General features: G+C 45.5%; 1 protein-coding gene across 1 annotated transcript in view; it reads right to left on the bottom strand.

Annotated features, from left to right (window-relative positions):
* LOC311112627 (tetratricopeptide repeat protein 39B-like) overlaps nucleotides 1–19,392 on the bottom strand; it is a 42,030-nt gene extending 22,638 nt beyond the window's left edge. The window contains exons 1-2 of the mRNA XM_084155774.1: nucleotides 18,772–19,392; nucleotides 8,051–8,085 (exon numbers count right to left, since the gene is read on the bottom strand). Of these exons, the coding sequence (XP_084011900.1) occupies nucleotides 8,051–8,085; nucleotides 18,772–18,816 (80 nt within the window). The 5' untranslated portion in view covers nucleotides 18,817–19,392. The remainder of the gene's footprint in view (nucleotides 1–8,050; nucleotides 8,086–18,771) is intronic.
* Nucleotides 19,393–25,366: the final 5,974 nt, after the last annotated feature.

Raw genomic sequence — 25,366 nt, 5'->3', positions numbered from 1 at the left:
GACAGGGCAGAAAAAACTAGAAAGGGTGAGGATGGAAAAAGAGAGGGGAGGATGGAAAGAGAGAGGGGGAGAGAGGGGGAGTATGGAAAGAGAGAGGGGGAGGATATTGCTGTGTTTGTAGCTGCAGCTGTGATGGATGGTGACTGTCGTCTGCAGCTTGAGCACACACACACAGACACACACACAGACACACACACAGACACACACACACACCCCTTCCTGCCTAATGTGCATCCAAAGAAAGAAAAGGGAAGAAGGGGGGAGGAGGCAGACAGATATATAGAAAAGGGGAGGAGGGGGAGGAGGCAGACAGATATATAGAAAAGGGAGGAGGGGAGGAGGGAGGAGGCAGACAGATATATAGAAAAGGGAAGGAGGGGAGGAGGCAGACAGATATATAGAAAAGGGAAGGAGGGGAGGAGGCAGACAGATATATAGAAAAGGGAAGGAGGGGAGGAGGCAGACAGATATATAGAAAAGGGAAGGAGGGGAGGAGCCAGACAGATATATAGAAAAGGGAAGGAGGGGAGGAGGCAGACAGATATATAGAAAAGGGAAGGAGGGGAGGAGGCAGACAGATATATAGAAAAGGGAAGGAGGGGGGAGGAGGCAGACAGATATATAGAAAAGTGAAGGAGGGGGGGAGGAGGCAGACAGATATATAGAAAAGGGAAGGGGGGGGAGGAGGCAGACAGATATATAGAAAAGGGAAGGAGGGGAGGAGGCAGACAGATATATAGAAAAGGGAAGGAGGGGGGAGGAGGCAGACAGATATATAGAAAAGGGAAGGAGGGGGAGGCAGACAGATATATAGAAAAGGGAAGGAGGGAGGAGGCAGACAGATATATAGAAAAGGGAAGGAGGGGAGGAGGCAGACAGATTATAGAAAAGGGAAGGAGGGGAGGAGGCAGACAGATGTATAGAAAAGGGAAGGAGGGGAGGAAGCAGACAGATATATAGAAAAGGGAAGGAGGGGAGGAGGCAGACAGATATATAGAAAATGGAAGGAGGGGAGGAGGCAGACAGATATATAGAAAAGGGAGGAGGGGGGAGGAGGCAGACAGATATATAGAAAAGGGAGGAGGGGGGAGGAGGCAGACAGATAATATAAAAATATATATATATAAGGGAGGGGAGGGGACAGACAGATATATAGAAAAGGGAAGGAGGCAGACAGATATATATAAAAGGGGAGGAGGGGAGGAGGCAGACAGATATATAGAAATGGAAGGAGGGGAAGGCAGACAGATATATAGAAAAGGGAGGGGGGAGGAGGAGGCAGACAGATATATAGAAAAGGGAAGGAGGGGAGGAGGCAGACAGATATATAGAAAAGGGAAGGAGGGGAGGAGCCAGACAGATATATAGAAAAGGGAAGGAGGGGAGGAGCCAGACAGATTTATAGAAAAGGGAAGGAGGGGAGGAGGCAGACAGATATATAGAAAAGGGAAGGAGGGGAGGAGGCAGACAGATATATAGAAAAGGGAAGGAGGGGAGGAGGCAGACAGATATATAGAAAAGGGAAGGAGGGGAGGAGGCAGACAGATATATAGAAAAGGGAAGGAGGGGAGGAGGCAGACAGATATATAGAAAAGGGAAGGAGGGGGGAGGAGGCAGACAGATATATAGAAATGGGAAGGAGGGGAGGAGCCAGACAGATATATAGAAAAGGGAGGGGAGGGGCCAGACAGATATATAGAAAAGGGAGGGGAGGAGCCAGACAGATATACAGTGGGGAAAAAAAAGTATTTAGTCAGACACCAATTGTGCAAGTTCTCCCACTTAAAAAGATGAGAGGCCTGTAATTTTCATCATATGTACACGTCAACTATGACAGACAAAATGAGAAGAAAAAAAATCCAGTAAATCACATTGTAGGATTTTTAATGAATTTATTTGCAAATTATGGTGGAAAATAAGTATTTGGTCAATCACAAAAAAGTTTCTCAATACTTTGTTATATACCATTTGTTGGCAATGACACAGGTCAAACGTTTTCTGTAAGTCTTCACAAGGTTTTCACACACTGTTGCTGGTATTTTGGCCCATTCCTCCATGCAGATCTCCTCTAGAGCAGTGATGTTTTGGGGCTGTCGCTGGGCAACACGGAATTTCAACTCCCTCCAAAGATTTTCGATGGGGTTGAGATGTGGAGACTGGCTAGGCCACTCCAGGACCTTGAAATGCTTATTACGAAGCCACTCCTTCGTTGCCCGGGCGGTGTGTTTGGGATCATTGTCATGCTGAAAGACCCAGCCACGTTTCATCTTCAATGCCCTTGCTGATGGAAGGAGGTTTTCACTCAAAATCTCATGATACATGGCCCCATTCATTCTTTCCTTTACACGGATCAGTCGTCCTGGTCCCTTTGCAGAAAAACAGCCCCAAAGCATGATGTTTCCACCCCCATGCTTCACAGTAGGTATGGTGTTCTTTGGATGCAACTCAGCATTCTTTGTCCTCCAAACACGACGAGTTGAGTTTTTACCAAAAAGTTATATTTTGGTTTAATCTGACCATATGACATTCTCCCAATCCTCTTCTGGATCATCCAAATGCACTCTAGCAAACTTCAGACGGTCCTGGACATGTACTGGCTTAAGCACGGGGACACATCTGGCACTGCAGGATTTGAGTCCCTGGCGGCGTAGTGTGTTACTGATGGTAGGCTTTGTTACTTTGGTCCCAGCTTTGGTCCCAGCTCATTCACTAGGTCCCCCATGTGTGGTTCTGGGATTTTTGCTCACCGTTCTTGTGATCATTTTGACCCCACGGGGTGAGATCTTGCGTGGAGCCCCAGATCGAGGGAGATTATCAGTGGTCTTGTATGTCTTCCATTTCCTAATAATTGCTCCCACAGTTGATTTCTTCAAACCAAGCTGCTTACCTATTGCAGATTCAGTCTTCCCAGCCTGGTGCAGGTCTACAATTTTGTTTCTGGTGTCCTTTGACAGCTCTTTGGTCTTGGCCATAGTGGAGTTTGGAGTGTGACTGTTTGTGGTTGTGGACAGGTGTCTTTTATACTGATAACAAGTTCAAACAGGTGCCATTAATACAGGTAACGAGTGGAGGACAGAGGAGCCTCTTAAAGAAGAAGTTACAGGTCTGTGAGAGCCAGAAATCTTGCTTGTTTGTAGGTGACCAAATACTTATTTTCCACCATAAATTGCAAATAAATTCATTAAAAATCCCACAATGTGATTTTCTGGAGGAAAAAAATCTCAATTTGTCTGTCATAGTTGACGTGTACCTATGATGAAAATTACAGGCCTCTCTCATCTTTTGAAGTGGGAGAACTTGCACAATTGGTGGCTGACTAAATACTTTTTTCCCCCACTGTAGCTAGATTCTAGATCAAATAAATGAGTTATAGTGAGATCATTTCATTTTCCAAGTATCAGTTGATAGTCAGCATGTTGCCTTGTTACAACATTCATATTATCACATAGTTTAATATCATCATCATAATCACCATCAGTGAATGCAGTAATGATTAACAGTTTACAGTTACCCTTTATTGTATTTAAAAGTTGTTTTAATCACCTAAATACAGTGCATTCGGAAAGTTTTCAGACCCCTTCCCTTTTTCCACATTTTGCCATGTTACAGCCTTATTCTAAAATTGATGAAATACCTTTCCCCCCCCCCCCCCCTCATCAATCTACACACGATACCCCATAATGACAAAGGGAAAACAGGTTTTTAGAATTTTTTGCAAATGTATTTCAAACTAAAAACAGAAATACATTATTTACATAAGTATTCAGACCCTTTGCTATGAGACTCGAAATTGAGCTCAGGTGCATCCTGTTTCCATTGATCATCCTTGAGATGTTTCTACAACTTCATTGGAATCCACCTGTTGTAAATTCAATGAATTGGACATGATTTGGAAAGGCACACCTGTCTATATAAAGGTCCCACAGTTGACAGTGCATGTCAGAGCAAAAACCAAGCCATGAGGTCGAAGGAATTGTCCGTAGAGCTCCGAGACATGATTGGGTCGAGGCACAGATCTGGGGAAGGGTACCAAAACATTTCTGCAGCATTGAAGGTCCCCAAGAACACAGTGGCCTCCATCATTCTTAAATGGAAGAAGTTTGGAACCACAAAGACTCTTCCTAGAGCTGGCCGCCCGGCCAAACTGAGCAATCGGGGGAGAAGGGCCTTGGTCAGGGAGGTGACCAAGAACCCGATGGTCACTCTGACAGAGCTCCAGAGTTCCTCTGTGGAGATGGGAGAACCTTCCAGAAGGACAACCATCTCTGCAGCACTCCACCAATCAGGACTTTATGGTAGAGTCGCCAGACGGAAGCCACTCCTCAGTAAAACGCACATGACAGCCCGCTTGGAGTTTGCCAAAAGGCACCTAAAGACTCTCAGACCATGAGAAACAAGATTCTCTGGTCTGATGAAACCAAGATTGAACTATTTGGCCTGAATGCCAAGCGTCACGTCTGGAGGAAACCTGGCAGCATCCCTACGGTGAAGCATGGTGGGGGCAGCATCATGCTGTGAGGATGTTTTTCAGCGGCAGGGACTGGGAGACTAGTCAAGATCGAGGGAAAGATGAACGGAGCAAAGTACAGAGAGATCCTTGATGAAAACCTGCTCCAGAGCGCTCAGGACCTCAGACTGGGGCGAAGGTTCACCTTCCAACAGGACAACGTCCCTAAGCATACAGCCAAGACAACGCAGGACTGGTCTCTGAATGTCCTTGAGTGGCCCAGCCAGAGCCCGGACTTGAATCCGATCGAACATCTCTGGAGAGACCTGAAAATAGCTGTGCAGCAACACTTCACATCCAACCTAACAGAGCTTGAGAGGATCTGCAGAGAAGAATGGGAGAAACTCCCCAAATACAGGTGTGCCAAGCTTGTAGCATCATACCCAAGACTCAAGGCTGTAATCGCTGCCAAAGATGCTTCAACAAAGTACTGAGTAAAGGGTCTGAATACTTATGTAAATGTGATATTTCAGCTTTTTTCTGTTATATATACAGTGGGGAGAACAAGTATTTGATACACTGCCGATTTTGCAGGTTTTCCTACTTACAAAGCATGTAGAGGTCTGTAATTTTTATCATAGGTACACTTCAACTGTGAGAGACGGACTCTAAAACAAAAATCCAGAAAATCACATTGTATGATTTTTAAGTAATTAATTTGAATTTTATTGCATGACATAAGTATTTGATCACCTACCAACCAGTAAGAATTCCGGCTCTCACAGACCTGTTAGTTTTTCTTTAAGAAGCCCTCCTGTTCTCCACTCATTACCTGTATTAACTGCACCTGTTTGAACTCGTTACCTGTATAAAATATACCTGTCCACACACTCAATCAAACAGACTCCAACCTCTCCACAATGGCCAAGACCAGAGAGCTGTGTAAGGACATTAGAGATACAAATTGTAGACCTGCACAAGGCTGGGATGGTCTACAGGACAATAGGCAAGCAGCTTGATGAGAAGGCAACAACTGTTGGCGCAATTATTAGAAAATGGAAGAAGTTCAAGATGATGGTCAATCACCCTCGGTCTGGGGCTCCATGCAAGATCTCACCTCGTGGGGCATCAATGATCATGAGGAAGGTGAGGGATCAGCCCAGAACTACACGGCAGGACCTGGTCAATGACCTGAAGAGAGCTGGGACCACAGTCTCAAAGAAAACCATTAGTAACACACTACGCCGTCATGGATTAAAATCCTGCAGCGCACGCAAGGTCCCCCTGCTCATGCCAGCGCATGTCCAGGCCCGTCTGAAGTTTGCCAATGACCATCTGGATGATCCAGAGGAGGAATGGGAGAAGGTCATGTGGTCTGATGAGACAAAAATATATTTTTTTGGTCTAAACTCCACTCGCCGTGTTTGGAGGAAGAAGAAGGATGAGTACAACCCCAAGAACACCATCCCAACCGTGAAGCATGGAAACATCATTCTTTGGGGATGCTTTTCTGCAAAGGGGACAGGACGACTGCACCGTATTTAGGGGAGGATGGATGGGGCCATGTATTGCGAGATCTTGGCCAACAACCTCCTTCCCTCAGTAAGAGCATTGAAGATGGGTCGTGGCTGGGTCTTCCAGCATGACAACGACCCGAAACACACAGCCAGGACAACTAAGGAGTGGCTCCGTAAGAAGCATCTCAAGGTCCTGGAGTGGCCTAGCCAGTCTCCAGACCTGAACCCAATAGAAAATCTTTGGAGGGAGCTGAAAGTCCGTATTGCCCAGCGACAGTCCCGAAACCTGAAGGATCTGGAGAAGGTCTGTATGGAGGAGTGGGCCAAAATCCCTGCTGCAGTGTGTGCAAACCTGGTCAAGACCTACAGGAAATGTATGATCTCTGTAATTGCAAACAAAGGTTTCTCTACCAAATATTAAGTTCTGCTTTTCTGATGTATCAAATACTTATGTCATGCAATAAAATGCAAATTAATTACTTAAAAATCATACAATGTGATTTTCTAGATTTTTGTTTTAGATTCCGTCTCTCACAGTTGAAGTGTACCTATGATAAAAATTACAGACCTCTACATGCTTTGTAAGTAGGAAAACCTGCAAAATCGGCAGTGTATCAAATACTTGTTCTCCCCACTGTATATAGAATAGAATATATATAAATGTGCAAACATTTATAAAACCCTTTTTTTGCTTTGTCATTATGGGGTATTGTGTGTAGATTGATGGGGGGGGGGGGGGGGGGGGGGAGTATTGAATCTATTTTAGAATAAGGCTGTAACGTAACAAAATGTGGAAAAAGTAAATGGCTCTGAATACTTTTTCCGAATACACTGAGTGTACAAAACATTAAGAACACCTTCCTAATATTGAGTTGCACCCCCCCTTTGCCCTCAGAACAGCCTCAATTCGTAGGGCCATGGACTCTACAAAGTGTCGAAATCGTTCCACAGGGATGCTGGCCCATGTTGACTCCACTGCTTCCCACAGCTGTGCCAAGTTGGCTGGATTTCCTATGAGTGGTGGACCATTCTTGATACACACGGGAAACTGTTGAGTGTGAAAACACCAGCAGCGTTGCAGTTCTTGACACAAACCGGTGTGCCTGGCACCTACTACCATACCCTGTTCAAAGGCAATTAAATATTTTGTCTTGCCCATTCACCCTCTGACCGCAGACCCATGTCTCAATTGTCTCGAGGCTTAAAAATCCTTCTTTAACCGGTCTCCTCCCCTTCATCTACACTGATTGAAGTGGATCAACAAGGGATCATAGCTGTCACCTGGATTCACCTGATCAGTGTATGTCATGTTTTGTACCCAGTGTATGTTTGCTGTTTCACTTTTAAATACAATAAAGTGTTATGTTTGGTATGTTACATTTGTTTGTCCAAAACTAAAATCACCTACAGTATGTAAATATATGTTTGCTGTTCCACTTTTGAATACAATTATTAAAAGGTTGTTTTTAATGTCGTGCCCCACTCTCTAGTGATGTGTTCTACATCATCAAGGATGACAATTAACAATGACAGGACAGTCATCTGCAGTAAAAAAAGTATCAATTGTTTATGGTGCTCCTACATTTTGTCTGGTCCGCCTTACTTTTTAAAGTTAGGTGCACCAGTGCTACCAATGAAACATCAAAACTTGTCGCACAGATTATCAAAGACATTGTTCGTAATTAAGTTACAACTGAAGTGTCAGTTCAAAACAGAGACGAGTGATTGAAGCGAGCGCAACTGAAAGATGTTATCGACCAATGAGAGGATTGCATTAAATATTCTGCTAAACCATGCATGCTTCTGATTGGACAAAACAGATGAAAAGGCGTTTCATGTCAAATTAAATGTCCATTAGTCTCACAACTTAAATGAATGGCTATTTACTCCTTATCAATACCCTGGCTATTTACTCCTTATCAATAACCAGTCACTCTGTTTTTTTCAGGGCATCTCGTCTCGTTAACGCCATCTGTTTATTTCAGGGCATCTCGTTAACGTCATTAGTTTTCGTCAGGAAAAATATGCTGGTGACTAAATGAGCACTGGTGTGTGTGTGGAACTTCAAGCCCTCTAAAATACTTACACGGGTATCTGGTCGTAGGCATCTTCAAAACAATCCTGCAAAACACAAAAACAGACAAGTTAGATTAAACCCACAGAAACACACAGACAGCATGGGCCAGCTGGAGGAGTGACCGCAGACAGTATGGGCCAGCTGAAGGAGTGACGGCAGACAGTATGGGCCAGCTGGAGGAGTGACCGCAGACAGTATGGGCCAGCTGAAGGAGTGACAGCAGACAGTATGCGCCAGCTGGAGGAGTGACAGCAGACAGTATGCGCCAGCTGGAGGAGTGACAGCAGACAGTTTGGGCCAGCTGGAGGAGTGACAGCAGACAGTATGCGCCAGCTGGAGGAGTGACAGCAGACAGCATGGAGAGAGAGAGTGAGATGGCGAGAGAGAGAGATGGAAAGAGAGCGACAGATGGCGAGAGAGAGAGATGGCGAGAGAGATGGTGAGATAGAGAGAGAGAGAGAGAGAGAGAGAGAGACAGAGAGAGAGAGAGAGAGAGAGAGGGAGAGGGAGAGGGAGAGGGAGAGAGAGAGAGAGAGAGACAGAGAGAGAGAGAGAGACAGAGAGAGAGAGAGAGAGAGAGAGACAGAGACAGAGAGAGAGAGAGAGAGAGAGAGAGAAAGGGAGAGAGAGAGAGAGAGAGAGAGAGAGAGACAGAGAGAGAGAGAGAGAGAGAAAGATACAGATGGCGAGAGAGAGAGATGGTGAGAGAGAGAGAGAGATGCCGAGAGAGAGAGAGATGCCGAGAGAGAGAGAGAGATGCCGAGAGAGAGTAATAAAGCCCTTTGACATTCTCTCTCTCAATTCAATTTCAATTTAAGGGCTTTATTGGCATGGGAAACGTATGTTAACATTGCCAAAGCAAGTGAAATAGATAATAAAAAATGAACAGTCAACATTACACTCACAAAAGTTCCAAAAGAATAAAGACATTTCAAATGTCATATTATGTCTATATACAGAGTTGTAACAATGTGCAAATAGTTAAAGTACAAAAGGGAAAATAAATAAACATAAATATGGGTTGTATTTACAATGGTGTTTGTTCTTCACTGGTTGCCCTTTTCTTGTGGCAACAGGTCACAAATCTTGCAGCTGTGATGGCACACTGTGGTATTTCACCCAGTAGATAAGGGAGTTTATCAACATTTCCTAAATTTGAGTTTCCACCTCATTTTGTGGGCAGTGTGCACATAGTCTGTCTTCTCTTGAGAGCCAGGTCTGCCTACGGCAGCCTTTCTCAATAGCAAGGCTATGCTCACTGAGTCTGTGCATAGTCAAAGCTTTCCTTCAGTTTGGGTCAGTCACAGTGGTCAGGTATTCTGCCACTGTGTACTCTCTGTTTAGGGCCAAATAGCATTCTAGTTTGCTCTGTTTTTTTGTTTATTCTTTCCAATGTGTCAAGTAATTCTCTTTTTGTTTTCTCATGATTTGGTTGGGACTAAATGTGTTGTTGTTGTCCTGGGGCTCTGTGGGGTCTGTTTGTGTTTGTTAACAGAGCCCCAGGACCAGCTTACTTAGGGGACTCTTCTCCAAGCTCATCTCTCTTTAGGTGATGGCTTTGTTATGGAAGGTTTGGGAATCGCTTCCTTTTAAGTGGTTATAGAATTTAACGGCTCTTTTCTGGATTTTGATAATTAGCGGGTATTGGCCTAATTCTGCTCTGCATGCATTATTTGGTGTTTTACGTTGTACACGGAGGATGTTTTTGCAGAATTTTGCATGCAGAGTCTCAATTTGGTGTTTGTCCCATTTTGTGAATTATTGGTTGGTGAGCGGACCCCAGACCTCACAACCATAAAGGGCAATGGGTTCTATAACTGATTCAAGTATTTTTAGCCAGATCCTAATTGGTATGTCAAATTTTATGTTCCTTTTGATGGCATAGAAGGCCCTTCTTGCCTTGTCTCTCAGATCGTTCACAGCTTTGTGGAAGTTACCTGTGGCGCTGATGTTTAGGCCGAGGTATGTATAGTTTTTTGTGTGCTCTAGGGCAACGGTGTCTAGATGGAATTTGTATTTGTGGTCCTGGCAACTGGACCTTTTTTGTAACACCATTATTTTTGTCTTACTGAGATTTACTGTCAGGGCCCAGGTCTGACAGAATCTGTGCAGAAGATCTAGGTGCTGCTGTAGGCCTTCCATGGTTGGTGACAGAAGCACCAGATCATCAGCAAACAGTAGACATTTGACTTCAGATTCTAGTAGGGTGAGGCTGGGTGCTGCAGACTGTTCTAGTGCCCTCGCCAATTCGTTGATATATATGTTGAAGAGGGTGGGGCTTAAACTGCATCCCTGTCTCACCCCACGGCCCTGTGGAAAGAAATGTGTGTTTTTTGCCAATTTTAACCGCACACTTGTTGTTTGTGTACATGGATTTTATAATGTCGTATGTTTTTCCCCCAACCCCACTTTCCATCAATTTGTATAGCAGACCCTCATGCCAAATTGAGTCAAAAGCTTTTTTGAAATCAACAAAGCATGAGAAGACTTTGCCTTTGTTTTGGTTTGTTTGTTTGTCAATTAGGGTGTGCAGGGTGAATACGTGGTCTGTCGTACGGTAATTTGGTAAAAAGCCAATTTGACATTTGCTCAGTACATTGTTTTCACTGAGGAAATGAACTAGTCTGCTGTTAATGATAATGCAGAGGATTTTCCCAAGGTTGCTGTTTACACATATCCCACGGTAGTTATTGGGGTCAAATTTGTCTCCACTTTTGTGGATTAAGGGTGATCAGTCCTTGGTTCCAAATATTGGGGAAGATGCCAGAGCTAAGGATGATGTTAAAGAGTTTAAGTATAGCTAATTGAAATTTGTGGTCTGTATATTTTATCATTTCATTGAGGATACCATCAACACCACAGGACTTTTTGGGTTGGAGGGTTTGTATTTTGTCCTGTAGTTCATTCAAAAAAATGAACTACAAAAATATTGGAGAAGTGGTTTACCCATACATCTCCGTTTTGGATAGATAGCTCTTCGTGTTGTTGTTTGTTTAGTGTTTTCCAATTTTCCCAGAAGTGGTTAGAGTCTATCGATTCTTCAATTACATTGAGCTGATTTCTGACGTGCTGTTCCTTCTTTTTCTGTAGTGTATTTCTGTATTGTTTTAGTGATTCACCATAGTGAAGGTGTAGGCTCAGGTTTTCTGGGTCTCTATGTTTCTCTCTCACACAAACAAACAAACAAACAAACAAACAAACAGTTGGTTCAGTTGACAGCTCCCCACTCACACACATCCAGTCCCCAGCCCGTCCTGCTCTGACAGGGTGCTAGCTAATAATAGCATGATGGTCACGTACATCATCCGTTACAACGGACAGCCCTCCCTCGCCCCTGAGGCAAGGTTTCACTGTCTAGAGCAGATCGACGGTTTCTACACAACCACACGTCACTACATCCCTCCTAACAGTGGGCTCAAGGTTTAATGGTATGACTTATAATAACTAGATTACAGCAGCGGAGCCTACTGTAGGTTAGATGGGAGAGTGCGTGTGTACAGTACTAGTGTGTTCAGTACGGAGAGAGACAGAGAGAGAGGGGGGAGGGGTTATGAGGGTAAATCACAGTACAGTAGAGTTTAATACAAAGAGGGAGGTTATGAGGAGGGCTCTGCCAGAGCATGGCGCTTGCATCACTAGGGTTGTAGGTTCGATTCCCGCTGGGGCCACCCAAACAATGAGTGTATGCAAGCACTACTGTAAGTCTCTTCAGATAAAAGTGTCTGCTAAATAATAAATCATACACTCTGTGAGAGAGTTGGCCAACTGCCAGGTAAGAACAGAGGGTCGAACAGCTCCGACCACCGCAGATCAGGTAAGAACAGAGGGTCGTACAGCTCCGACCACCGCAGATCAGGTAAGAACAGAGGGTCGAACAGCTCCGACCACCGCAGATCAGGTAAGAACAGAGGGTCGAACAGCTCCGACCACCGCAGATCAGGTAAGAACAGAGGGTCGAACAGCTCCGACCACCGCAGATCAGGTAAGAACAGAGGGTCGAACAGCTCCGACCACCGCAGATCAGGTAAGAACAGAGGGTCGAAGAGCTCCGACCACCGCAGATCAGGTAAGAACAGAGGGTCGAACAGCTCCGACCACCGCAGATCAGGTAAGAACAGAGGGTCGAACAGCTCCGACCACCGCAGATCAGGTAAGAACAGAGGGTCGAACAGCTCCGACCACCGCAGATCAGGTAAGAACAGAGGGTCGAACAGCGCCGACCACCGCAGATCAGGTAAGAACAGAGGGTCGAACAGCTCCGACCACCGCAGATCAGGTAAGAACAGAGGGTCGAACAGCGCCGACCACCGCAGATCAGGTAAGAACAGAGGGACGCACAGCTCCGACCACCGCAGATCAGGTAAGAACAGAGGGTCGAACAGCTCCGACCACCGCAGATCAGGTAAGAACAGAGGGATGCACAGCTCCGACCACCGCAGATCAGGTAAGAACAGAGGGTCGAACAGCTCCGACCACCGCAGATCAGGTAAGAACAGAGGGATGCACAGCTCCGACCACCGCAGATCAGGTAAGAACAGAGGGTCGAACAGCTCCGACCACCGCAGATCAGGTAAGAACAGAGGGTCGAACAGCTCCGACCACCGCAGATCAGGTAAGAACAGAGGGTCGAAGAGCTCCGACCACCGCAGATCAGGTAAGAACAGAGGGTCGAACAGCTCCGACCACCGCAGATCAGGTAAGAACAGAGGGTCGAACAGCTCCGACCACCGCAGATCAGGTAAGAACAGAGGGTCGAACAGCTCCGACCACCGCAGATCAGGTAAGAACAGAGGGTCGAACAGCGCCGACCACCGCAGATCAGGTAAGAACAGAGGGTCGAACAGCTCCGACCACCGCAGATCAGGTAAGAACAGAGGGTCGAACAGCGCCGACCACCGCAGATCAGGTAAGAACAGAGGGACGCACAGCTCCGACCACCGCAGATCAGGTAAGAACAGAGGGTCGAACAGCTCCGACCACCGCAGATCAGGTAAGAACAGAGGGATGCACAGCTCCGACCACCGCAGATCAGGTAAGAACAGAGGGTCGAACAGCTCCGACCACCGCAGTAGTCAGTAAATCAGTACCAGGACAGGACAGTTCATTCATGTCTTCAGTAGTCAGTACCAGGAGGAAGGCTAGAGTAGAGGTAGTTCAGAGATGAAACGGAGGGGGGGTCACATCCAGGGGGTTTCAGACTGCCGGTTCATCAGGGCTCTCTTTAGCGCTTCTCAGTAGTCCTCTCTGGTCAGACTCCATGGGTAGAACTCCTCCACTAGTCCTCTCTGGTCAGACTCCATGGGTAGAACTCCTCCACTAGTCCTCTCTGGTCAGACTCCATGGGTAGAACTCCTCCACTAGTCCTCTCTGGTCAGACTCCGTGGGTAGAACTCCTCCACTAGTCCTCTCTGGTCAGACTCCGTGGGTAGAACTCCTCCACTAGTCCTCTCTGGTCAGACTCCATGGGTAGAACTCCTCCACTAGTCCTCTCTGGTCAGACTCCGTGGGTAGAACTCCTCCACTAGTCCTCTCTGGTCAGACTCCGTGGGTAGAACTCCTCCACTAGTCCTCTCTGGTCAGACTCCATGGGTAGAACTCCTCCACTAGTCCTCTCTGGTCAGACTCCGTGGGTAGAACTCCTCCACTAGTCCTCTCTGGTCAGACTCCATGGGTAGAACTCCTCCACTAGTCCTCTGTGGTCAGACTCCGTGGGTAGAACTCCTCCACTAGTCCTCTCTGGTCAGACTCCATGGGTAGAACTCCTCCACTAGTCCTCTCTGGTCAGACTCCATGGGTAGAACTCCTCCACTAGTCCTCTCTGGTCAGACTCCATGGGTAGAACTCCTCCACTAGTCCTCTCTGGTCAGACTCCGTGGGTAGAACTCCTCCACTAGTCCTCTCTGGTCAGACTCCATGGGTAGAACTCCTCCACTAGTCCTCTCTGGTCAGACTCCATGGGTAGAACTCCTCCACTAGTCCTCTCTGGTCAGACTCCATGGGTAGAACTCCTCCACTAGTCCTCTCTGGTCAGACTCCATGGGTAGAACTCCTCCACTAGTACTCTCTGGTCAGACTCTATGGGTAGAACTCCTCCACTAGTCCTCTCTGGTCAGACTCCGTGGGTAGAACTCCTCCACTAGTCCTCTCCATGGGTAGAACTCCTCCACTAGTCCTCTCTGGTCAGACTCCATGGGTAGAACTCCTCCACTAGTCCTCTCTGGTCAGACTCCGTGGGTAGAACTCCTCCACTAGTCCTCTCTGGTCAGACTCCATGGGTAGAACTCCTCCACTAGTCCTCTCTGGTCAGACTCCATGGGTAGAACTCCTCCACTAGTCCTCTCTGGTCAGACTCCATGGGTAGAACTCCTCCACTAGTCCTCTCCATGGGTAGAACTCCTCCACTAGTCCTCTCTGGTCAGACTCCATGGGTAGAACTCCTCCACTAGTCCTCTCTGGTCAGACTCCGTGGGTAGAACTCCTCCACTAGTCCTCTCTGGTCAGACTCCATGGGTAGAACTCCTCCACTAGTCCTCTCTGGTCAGACTCCATGGGTAGAACTCCTCCACTAGTCCTCTCTGGTCAGACTCCGTGGGTAGAACTCCTCCACTAGTCCTCTCTGGTCAGACTCCATGGGTAGAACTCCTCCACTAGTCCTCTCTGGTCAGACTCCATGGGTAGAACGCCTCCACTACCAATGTGTAGCACCCACCTGGGTGAAGCCACGACAGCCACCAGAAAGCACACTGTACATCAGTCCAGAACAGTATGCCTTGAAGCTAACCACTGGAGAAACTGCTCAACTTCCGCAACTTCAACGAGCCAAACAACTCCAAACACCATCCCCTTAATTAAAATCAAAACATAGAGCTAGTTTGCTAGCAAGTTAGCTAGCTAAGTGTCTTGATGACAGTGAAGCATTAGTTACACTAAACCATAGAGATAGACTCATCTTTGTATCTGTGCCATTACTGGGAGTGTGGTGCCAGGAAAATAACCTCTCACTCAACGTCAACAAAACAAAGGAGATGATCGTGGACTTCAGGAAACAGCAGAGGGTGCACCCCCCTATCCACATCGACGGGACCGCAGTGGAGAAGGTGGAAAGCTTAAAGTTCCTTGGCGTACACATCACTGACAAACTGAAATGGTCCACCCACGCAGACAGTGTGGTGAAGGCGCAACAGAGCCTCTTCAACCTCAGGAGGCTGAAGAAATTTGGCTTGGCACCTAAAACCCTCACAAACTTTTACAGATGTCAATTGAGAGCATCCTGTCGGGCTGTATCACCGCCTGGTACGGCAACTGCACCTCCCGCAACCACAGGGCTCTCCAGAGGGTGGTGCGGTCTGCCCAACGCATCACCGGGGGCAAACTACCAGCCCTCCAGGACACCTACAGCACCCGATGTCACAGGAAGGCCAAAAAGATCATCAAGGACATCAACCACCCGAGCCACTGCCTGTTCACCCCGCTATCATCCAGAAGGAGAGGTCAGTACAGGTGCATCAAAGCTGGGACCGAGAGAATGAAAAACAGCTTCCATCTCAAGGCCATCAGACTGTTAAATAGCCATCACTAGCACATTAGAGGCTGCTGCTGCCTATTGAAATCACTGGCCACTTTAAGAAATGGAACACTAGTCACTTTAATAATGTTTACATATCTGCACTACTCATCTCATATATATATATATATATATATATATATATATATATATATATATATACTGTATTCTATAATATTCTACTGTATCTTAGTCCAACGTTGTCATTGCTTGTCCATATATGTATATATTCTTAAATTCCATTCCTTACTAGATTTGTGTGTATTGGGTATATGTTGTGAAATTGTTAGATATTACTTGTTAGATATTACTGCACTGTCGGAGCTAGAAGCACAAGCATTTCGCTACACCCGCAATAACATCTGCTAAACACGTGTATGTGACAAATACAATTTGATTTGATCACAGCGTCTGGGACAGCATGGGCAGCGCCATTGAGGAAATCTCCATTTTTAAGTAGTACATTTTATTTTCTCACAATTGGCTGATCACTCCTGATGACCCGATTGGACCCCCCCCCCCCCCGATGACCCGATTGGACATGACTCCAACTGGGTCACCAGGAGGGATCAGCCAATGAAGTTGGAAGTCCCACCTAGTTGACTACATTAAAAAGGTGGAAGCCCTGAATGGCGCTGATCATGATATTACGGCCTTTTGGCTACTAACGACGATAGCTAACAAATTAGCTAACAAAAACGTTGATAAAAAACAATGCTATCACAAATACTTACAAATTATTACATATTTACAAAATGTACACAGGAGCTCCTAGCTTAGGCTGTTACTTCATTATGGAACGATGGAACTTTTTTTCAATAGGGTTAGCATTAGCATTAGCACAAACACCTTTGTTTTAGGCTGTGTTAGCCTAGCAATAGGGTTAGCATAAAGGCCTGCATTAGGCTGTGTTAGCCTAGCAATAGGGTTAGCATAAAGGCCTGCATTAGGCTGTGTTAGCCTAGCAATAGGGTTAGCATAAAGGCCTGCATTAGGCTGTGTTAGCCTAGCAATAGGGTTAGCATAAAGACCTGCATTTGGCTAGAAATAGGGCAATGACTGTATATACGAATGGATAAAAGCAATTGATCACGTGACACCATTCATTCCTGTGTGAAGACTCAATAGCGCATTGAAGTCAAATGAAATTGGTTAAAGGTGGCGTCTCATGGAGACAAAATATGTGCAGTTTGAGCTACTCCAGGAAGTGACGTTGCATTGAGTAATTTAAGATGGAGGCCGACCAGGGGTGCTGCAGGCTGCCATTAGCAACTGAATTATCCTTAAAACTTATTTTACACACTTCTGGTGTATTAGAAGCAAACTATTTGGTACCATAGGTGAAAAATCTGTCGATGTGCCCTTGAGCAAGGCACTTAACCCTAATTGCTCCTGTAAGTCGCTCTGGATAAGAGCGTCTGCTAAATGACCAAAAATAATAAATAAAATATGATTGTCTTCTAATCTTTTATTTTATTTACATAAGATTGGGCTAGCGTGCTAGCTGATGCTAATCCAAAGAGCTGCTGTAGGCTGCATATATCAATAGGGTTAGTGACGTGTTAGCATGGGCCGCTAATACATTAGTAGATTAGATTCATTTTGGTTGCAGTCCAATACACAATAGCCTCTATTTATTTATTTCTCACACACCTCAAGGTTGACATCTACATTTACATTTACATTTTAGTCATTTAGCAGACGCTCTTATCCAGAGCGACTTACAGGAGCAATTAGGGTTAAGTGCCTTGCTCAAGGGCACATCGACAGATTTTTCACCTAGTCGGCTCGGGGATTAGAACCAGCGACCTTTCGGTTACTGGCACAACGCTCTTAACCACTAAGCTACCTGCCGATCTACAGATCATTCTGTCAGTTCAGCAATAACAGATGATGATGCTTCACAAGGAGACATGCTCTCAGCACTCAGCATTACACACACACACACACACACACACACACACACACACACACACACACACATCAGCTGATTTGTCCCACCACAGGTAACAGGACACTATCAGGACTAACTAATTGATGAGGACTGACACTGGAGTCTAGTGGTGTGTGTGTGTGTGTGTGTGTGTGTGTGTGTGTGTGTGCAAAGTACAGTGTGTTTGTGTTTCCAGTCCCCATACAGATCTAGTGGTGTGTGTGTGTGTGTGTGTGTGTGTGTGTGTGTTTGTGTTTCCAGTCCCCATTCAGATCTAGTGGTGTGTTTGTTCTGTCACTATCACTCATGTCCAGCAATCAGTGTCAACATCTCTGTGTGTCAATAGTGTACTGATGACTGACGTTGGCACTTTCAAATGTACTGTGCTCCTGGGACACAGAAATCCTAGGCTTTAGCTATTTTTGTAATAGCTATTTTATATGATTCATTTTTTCAGTGTGTGTAGATTGGAATGCCACGGCAGAAAATTACAATATGTAGCGAATTTAGAACATAACTGTTGATTTAATGTAGCGACTAAATTACTGAACTTTTTTTTTAGCCAAGCGACTTCAGAACTGTCCGGAACGCCGCACTGTGGCGTGGCAGGCGGGCATTTAGTCTCCCAATCCAGCGGTCGGTCTGTCTACTGAAAAAACACGAGCCACGTCAGAAAGGGACCACCGGCATCTGTAGGCTAACTGCAGCTTTTACACTACTGCCTGGCTGCAGAACAGACATGCAATGTATTGCATGCAATGATGTAGGCTTTTTCGACTTGCATTATAGGCCCAACACAGACCCACAGGAAGTCAAGAACATATAGAGCGTTAAGGAGTAGAATGTCTGTCTGCAGGAAACAGTAGGCTATTGTGATAACTTCATGTGGGGTGTAAACTTAATAGTGACTCTGTACAATAGATAATGTATTTTCTAACTTGTTAGCTAATTCATTTCCAGGACATATCCACAGCAACTGTTATGGTCATATAACCTAATCTTCCGGGAGGTAACTATCTACACAGTGTAATAGGATAATGTCCATATAGCGCTTTACAAATGACATGTATTATTAATAGTAGCTACGCAACCCGTCAGCCACATAGATAACCTTGTAGGCTACTTCCTCCGGGGAAATATGATCTTATCTAAACCAAGACAACTGCAGACAAGAACACAGCCATGGTTTAAAATACATGATCATCCTCCGGGTATCATAGTCCTCTTTCTCACCTCGTCTTCGGCGTTATTCCCAGATCCATTCCCGACGTGGGCCATGGTAAGCTGGGTAGAAGGCTAGCAGCAGAGCCAGGAAAGCAGCGGAACTGGTTGTCAAAGTTCGGGTTTAGCAGGAGAAAAGGCGAGTTATTCATTAGGTCAGAAAATCATTTCGGTTTGGTCCAGCTCCCTCGGAGGTGTTCAGACAGAAAATCCAGTTTGTGTGGGTTTTTTTTTTTCCTGGACGGGTTCGTGGTTTATCCAGCTGCTTCTTTCTTTCGGCGGAGGCTTTCCTTCCACCGGCTACACACTCCCAGGAACACGCCCGCCTTCTGCCAACACAATAGGACAACCTTTTCCCACCGGGCCAGCCCCGTCAGTCCTGACGACACACTCCTCGAGCCTTTCTCCGGTCAATCACGGAAGGCACGAGAGCCCTCTCCAGGTGTCACGTCAGCAGTCAAGAAACTGAAACAGGGCAGAAGGCAGCGCTTGACCGTCCGTTGAGATATCAACAAACCGGGTAAACGCCGGTATTTAGCCTATTTCTAGCAATCCGCGCGTTATTATCTCTCTGCTGCCTATAGCCTAGTCTGCCAGAGGATGAATTCAGTTATGTCAATCGGCCCTTCTCATTTGAACGTTTATTCACTGTGTGCGCATTGCGCAGAAAATTGTTCTTGCTGTGTGGTGAACACAAATCGCCCCTCCCCTCCCACTAGTCAGTGCTGTCCTCATCACTCGCACCACCCAAAACAGCCACTAGAGGGCAGCAAAGCGCTCTCTCTCTCTAAGCATCTGGAGAGAGGAAATATACAAGGTCTGAGGTCATCTGCCTTTGGCCTAAAGCGCACGAACCCAGACATTGTCATCCTACAAGAAACATGGTATAGAGGAGACGGACCCACTGGTTGCCCTCTAGGTTACAGAGAGCTGGTAGTCCCCTGTAGCTCAGTTGGTAGAGCATGGCGCTTGCAACGCCAGGGTTGTGGGTTCGTTTCCCACGGGGGGCCCCGTATGAAAATGTATGCACTCACTAACTATAAGTCACTCTCGATAAGAGTGTCTGCTAAATGACTAAAATGTCATTTCCAATCCACCAAACTACCAGATGTGAAACAAGGAAGAGACTCAGGGGGGTATGCTAATTTACATTTTAGTCATTTAGCAGACACTCTTATCCAGAGCGACTTACAGTTAGTGAGTGCATACATTTTCATACTGGCCCCCCGTGGGAAACGAACCCACAACCCTGGCGTTGCAAACGCCATGCTCTACCAACTGCAACAAGTTCAATCCCTTTTAGACAACTTCCTGAACAAAACATTTCACTGTAATAGTGAAGGTGTAAACTTGGCAGTAGAAAACCTAAACAGTATATTTGACCTCTCAGCTTCCCTATCAAATCTAAAAATGTCAAGCAGATAACTTAAGAAAAGTAACAACAGTGATAAATGGTTTAATGAAGAATGCAACAACCTAAGAAAGAAATTGAGAAACCTATCCAACCAAAAACATAGAGACCCAGAAAACCTGAGCCTACGCCTTCACTATGGTCAATCACTAAAACAATACAGAAATACACTACGGAAAAAGAAGGAACAGCATGTCAGAAATCAGCTCAATGTAATTGAAGAATCCATAGACTCTAACCACTTCTGGGAAAATTGGAAAACACTAAACAAACAACAACACGAAGAGCTATCTATCCAAAACGGAGATGTGGGGATAAACCACTTCTCCAATCTTATTGGCCATATAACAAAGAACAAACAGCAAAAACATATACAGTGGCTTGCTAAAGTATTCACCCCGTTGGCATTTTTCCTACACTGCTCAAAAAAGGGAACACTTAAACAACACAATGTAACTCCAAGTCAATCACACTTCTGTGAAATCAAACTGTCCACTTAGGAAGCAACACTGATTGACAATACATTTCACATGCTGTTGTGCATATGGAATAGACAACAGGTGGAAATTATAGGCAATTAGCAAGACACCCCCAATAAAGGAGTGGTTCTGCAGGTGGTGACCACAGACCACTTCTCAGTTCCTATGCTTCCTGGCTGATGTTTTGGTCACTTTTGAATGCTGGCGGTGCTTTAACTCTAGTGGTAGCATGAGATGGAGTCTCCAACCCACACAAGTGGCTCAGGTAGTGCAGCTCATCCAGGATGGCACATCAATGCGAGCTGTGGCAAGAAGGTTTGCTGTGTCTGTCAGCGTAGTGTCCAGAGCATGGAGGCGCTACCAGGAGACAGGCCAGTACATCAGGAGACGTGGAGGAGGCCGTAGGAGGGCAACAACCCAGCAGCAGGACCGCTACCTCCGCCTTTGTGCAAGGAGGAGCAGGAGGAGCACTGCCAGAGCCCTGCAAAATGACCTCCAGCAGGCCACAAATGTGCATGTGTCTGCTCAAACGGTCAGAAACAGACTCCATGAGGGTGGTATGAGGGCCGACGTCCACAGGTGGGGGTTGTGCTTACAGCCCAACACCGTGCAGGACGTTTGGCATTTGCCAGAGAACACCAAGATTGGCAAATTCGCCACTGGCGCCCTGTGCTTTTCACAGATGAAAGCAGGTTCACACTGAGCACGTGACAGACGTGACAGAGTCTGGAGATGCCGTGGAGAACGTTCTGCTGCCTGCAACATCCTCCAGCATGACCGGTTTGGCGGTGGGTCAGTCATGGTGTGGGGTGGCATTTCTTTGGGGGGCCGCACAACCCTCCATGTGCTCGCCAGAGGTAGCCTGACTGCCATTAGGTACCGAGATGAGATCCTCAGACCCCTTGTGAGACCATATGCTGGTGCGGTTGGCCCTGGGTTCCTCCTAATGCAAGACAATGCTAGACCTCATGTGGCTGGAGTGTGTCAGCAGTTCCTGCAAGAGGAAGGCATTGATGCTATGGACTGGTCCGCCCGTTGCCCAGACCTGAATCCAATTGAGCACATCTGGGACATCATGTCTCGCTCCATCCACCAACGCCACATTGCACCACAGACTGTCCAGGAGTTGGCGGATGCTTTAGTCCAGGTCTGGGAGGAGATCCCTCAGGAGACCATCCGCCACCTCATCAGGAGCATGCCCAGGCATTGTAGGAAGGTCATACAGGCACCTCGAGGCCACACACACTACTGAGCCTCATTTTGACTTGTTTTAAGGACATTACATCAAAGTTGGATCAGCCTGTAGTGTGGTTTTCCACTTTAATTTTGAGGGTGACTCCAAATCCAGACCTCCATGGGTTGATACATTTGATTTCCATTGATAATTTTTGTGTGATTTTGTTGTCAGCACATTCAACTATGTAAAGAAAAAAGTATTTAATAAGATTATTTCATTCATTCAGATCTAGGATGTGTTATTTAAGTTTTTTGAGCAGTGTATTTTGTTGCCTTACAACCTGGAATTAAAATTGATTTTTTGGGGGGGTTTGTATCATTTGATTTACACAACATGCCTACCACTTTGAAGATGCAAAATACTTTTTTTTGTGAAACAAACAAGAAATAAGACAAAAAAACAGAACTTGAGCGTGCATAACTATTCACCCCCCCAAAATCAATACTTTGTAGAGCCACATTTTGCAGCAATTACAGCTGCAAGTCTCTTGGGGTATGTCTCTATAAGCTTGGCACATCTAGCCACTGGGACTTTTGCCCATTCTTGAAGGCAAAACTGCTCCAGCTCCTTCAAGTTGGATGGGTTCCGGTGGTGTACAGCAATCTTTAAGTCATACCACAGATTCTCAATTGGATTGAGGTCTGGGCTTTGACTAGGCCATTCCAAGACATTTAAAATTTTCCCCTTAAACCACTTGAGTGTTGCTTTAGCAGTATGCTTAGGGTCATTGTCCTGCAGGAAGGTGAACCTCCGTCCCAGTCTCAAATCTCTGGAAGACTGAAACAGGTTTCACTCAAGAATTTCCCTGTATTTAGCGCCATCCATCATTCCTTCAATTCTGACAAGTTTCCCAGTCCCTGCCGATGAAAAACATCCCCACAGCATGATGCTGCCACCACCATGCTTCACTGTGGGGATGGTGTTCTTGGGGTGATGAGAGGTGTTGGGTTTGCGCCAGACATAGCGTTGTCCTTGATGGCCAAAAAGCTAAATTTTAGTCTCATCGGACCAGAGTACCTTCTTCCATATGTTTGGGGAGTCTCCCACATGCCTTTTGGCGAACACCAAACGTGTTTGCTTATTTTTTTCTTTAAGCAATGGTTTTTTCTGGCCACTCTTCCGTAAAGCCCAGCTCTGTTTTGAAGTTGTCCTATGGACAGATACTCCAATCTCCGCTGTGGAGCTTTGCAGCTCCTTCAGGGTTATCTTTGGTCTCTGTTGCCTCTCTGATTAATGCCCTCCTTGCCTGGTCCGTGAGTTTTGGAGGGTGGCCCACTCTTGGCAGGTTTGTTGTGGTGCCATATTTTTCCATTTTTTAATAATGGATTTAATGTTGCTCTGTGGGATGTTCAAAGTTTCTGATATTTTTTTATAACCCAACTCTGATCTGTACTTCTCCACAACTTTGTCCCTGACCTGTTTGGAGAGCTCCTTGGTCTTCATGGTGCCGCTTGCTTGGTGGTGCCCTTTGCTTAGTTGTGTTGCAGACTCTGGGGCCTTTCAGAACAGGTGTATATATACTGAGATCATGTGACAGATCATGTGACACTTAGATTGCACACAGGTGGACTTTATTTAACTAATTATGTGACTTCTGAAGGTAATTGGTTGCACCAGATCTTTTTTAGGGGCTTCATAGCAAAGGGGGTGAATACATACAGTGAGGGAAAAAAGTATTTGATCCCCTGCTGATTTTGTACATTTGCCCACTGACAAAGAAATGATCAGTCTATAATTTTAATGGTAGGTTTACTTGAACAGTGAGAGACAGAATAACAACAAAAAAATCCAGAAAAACGCATGTCAAAAATGTTATAAATTGATTTGCATTTTAATGAGGGAAATAAGTATTTGACCCCCTCTCAATCAGAAAGATTTCTGGCTCCCAGGTGTCTTTTATACAGGTAATGAGCTGAGATTAGGAGCACACTCTTAAAGGGAGTGCTCCTAATCTCAGTTTGTTACCTGTATAAAAGACACCTGTCCACAGAAGCAATCAATCAATCAGATTCCAAACTCTCCACCATGGCCAAGACCAAAGAGCTCTCCAAATTCCATCTAGACACTGTTGCCCTAGAGCACACACAAAACTATACCGACCTCGGCCTAAACATCAACACAAAGCTGTGAACGATCTGAGAGACAAGGCAAGAAGGGCCTTCTACGCCATCAAAAGGAACATAACATTTGATATCCCAATTAAGATCTGGCTAAAAAATACTTGAATCAGTTATAGAACCCATTGCCCTTTATGGTTCTGAGGTCTGGTAATAATAATAATAATAATTCACAAAATGGGACTAACACCAAATTGAGACTCTGCAAAAACATCCTCCGGGTACAACGTAAAACACCAAATAATGCATGCAGAGCAGAAGCAGAGCCGTTAAATTCTACAACCACCTAAAAGGAAGTGATTCCCAAACCTTCCATAACAAAGCCATCACCTACAGAGAGATGAACCTGGAGAAGAGTCCCCTAAGCAAGCTGGTCCTGGGCCTATGTTCACAAACACAAACAGACCCCACACAGCCCCAGGACAACAACAACACAATTAGACCCAACCAAATCATGAGAAAACAAAAAGAGAATTACTTGACACATTGGAAAGAACAAACAAAAAAACAGAGCAAACTAGAATGCTATTTGGCCCTAAACAGAGAGTACACAGTGGCAGAATACCTGACCACGGTGACTGACCCAAACTTAAGGAAAGCTTTGACTATGTACAGACTCAGTGAGCATAGCCTTGCTATTGAGAAAGGCCGCCGTAGGCAGACCTGGCTCTCAAGAGAAGACAGGCTATGTGCACACTGCCCACAAAATGAGGTGGACACTGAGCTGCACTTCCTAACCTCCTGCCAAATGTATGACCATATTAGAGACACATATTTCATTCAGATGACACAGACCCACAAAGAATTTGAAAAGCAAATCCAATCTTGATAAACTCCCATATCTATTGGGTGAAATAAGAATAAGTATGTAATAGTTGTGTTATTTGTTCACCCAGGTTCCCTTTATCTAATATTAGGTTTTGGTTGAAGATCTGATAACATTAAGTATCAAAAATATGCAAAAGTAGAGAAAATCAGAAAGGGGTCAAATACTTTTTTCACGGCCCTGTATCGGTCGTCAGAAGAGGGTGTCTTGTGGTGCTCCTGAATTCATCCCAGTCATCAGCAACAGAGCATTGGGGGTAGCTGCATGTTGGACATCAATGTGTGTGCAGTTACAATGATAATGTAATATGGTCAATTTCAGAAAATGATATATAACATAAACCTACTGTTGATGCCTGCGGAGGTCAGTGGCGTTTAAGATGAGGGAGGATGATTTTTTATTTTTTTTATGAGCATGGTCTCATTTCTATGACAGCATATTGGATGACTGTCATTCATATTCCATTCACCCAGTTCAATGTAACATCGATAGGTTTAGGCTACAACATGATACTCAAATTTACCCTGTACCCATCAT

The sequence above is a fragment of the Coregonus lavaretus genome, assembly GCF_964263955.1.
Source record: "Coregonus lavaretus genome assembly, chromosome: 39".
NCBI classification, from domain to species: Eukaryota; Metazoa; Chordata; class Actinopteri; order Salmoniformes; family Salmonidae; genus Coregonus; species Coregonus lavaretus.
The sequence above is the reverse complement of the archived record's forward strand: the minus strand, read 5'-3'. Positions and strand labels throughout refer to the sequence as shown.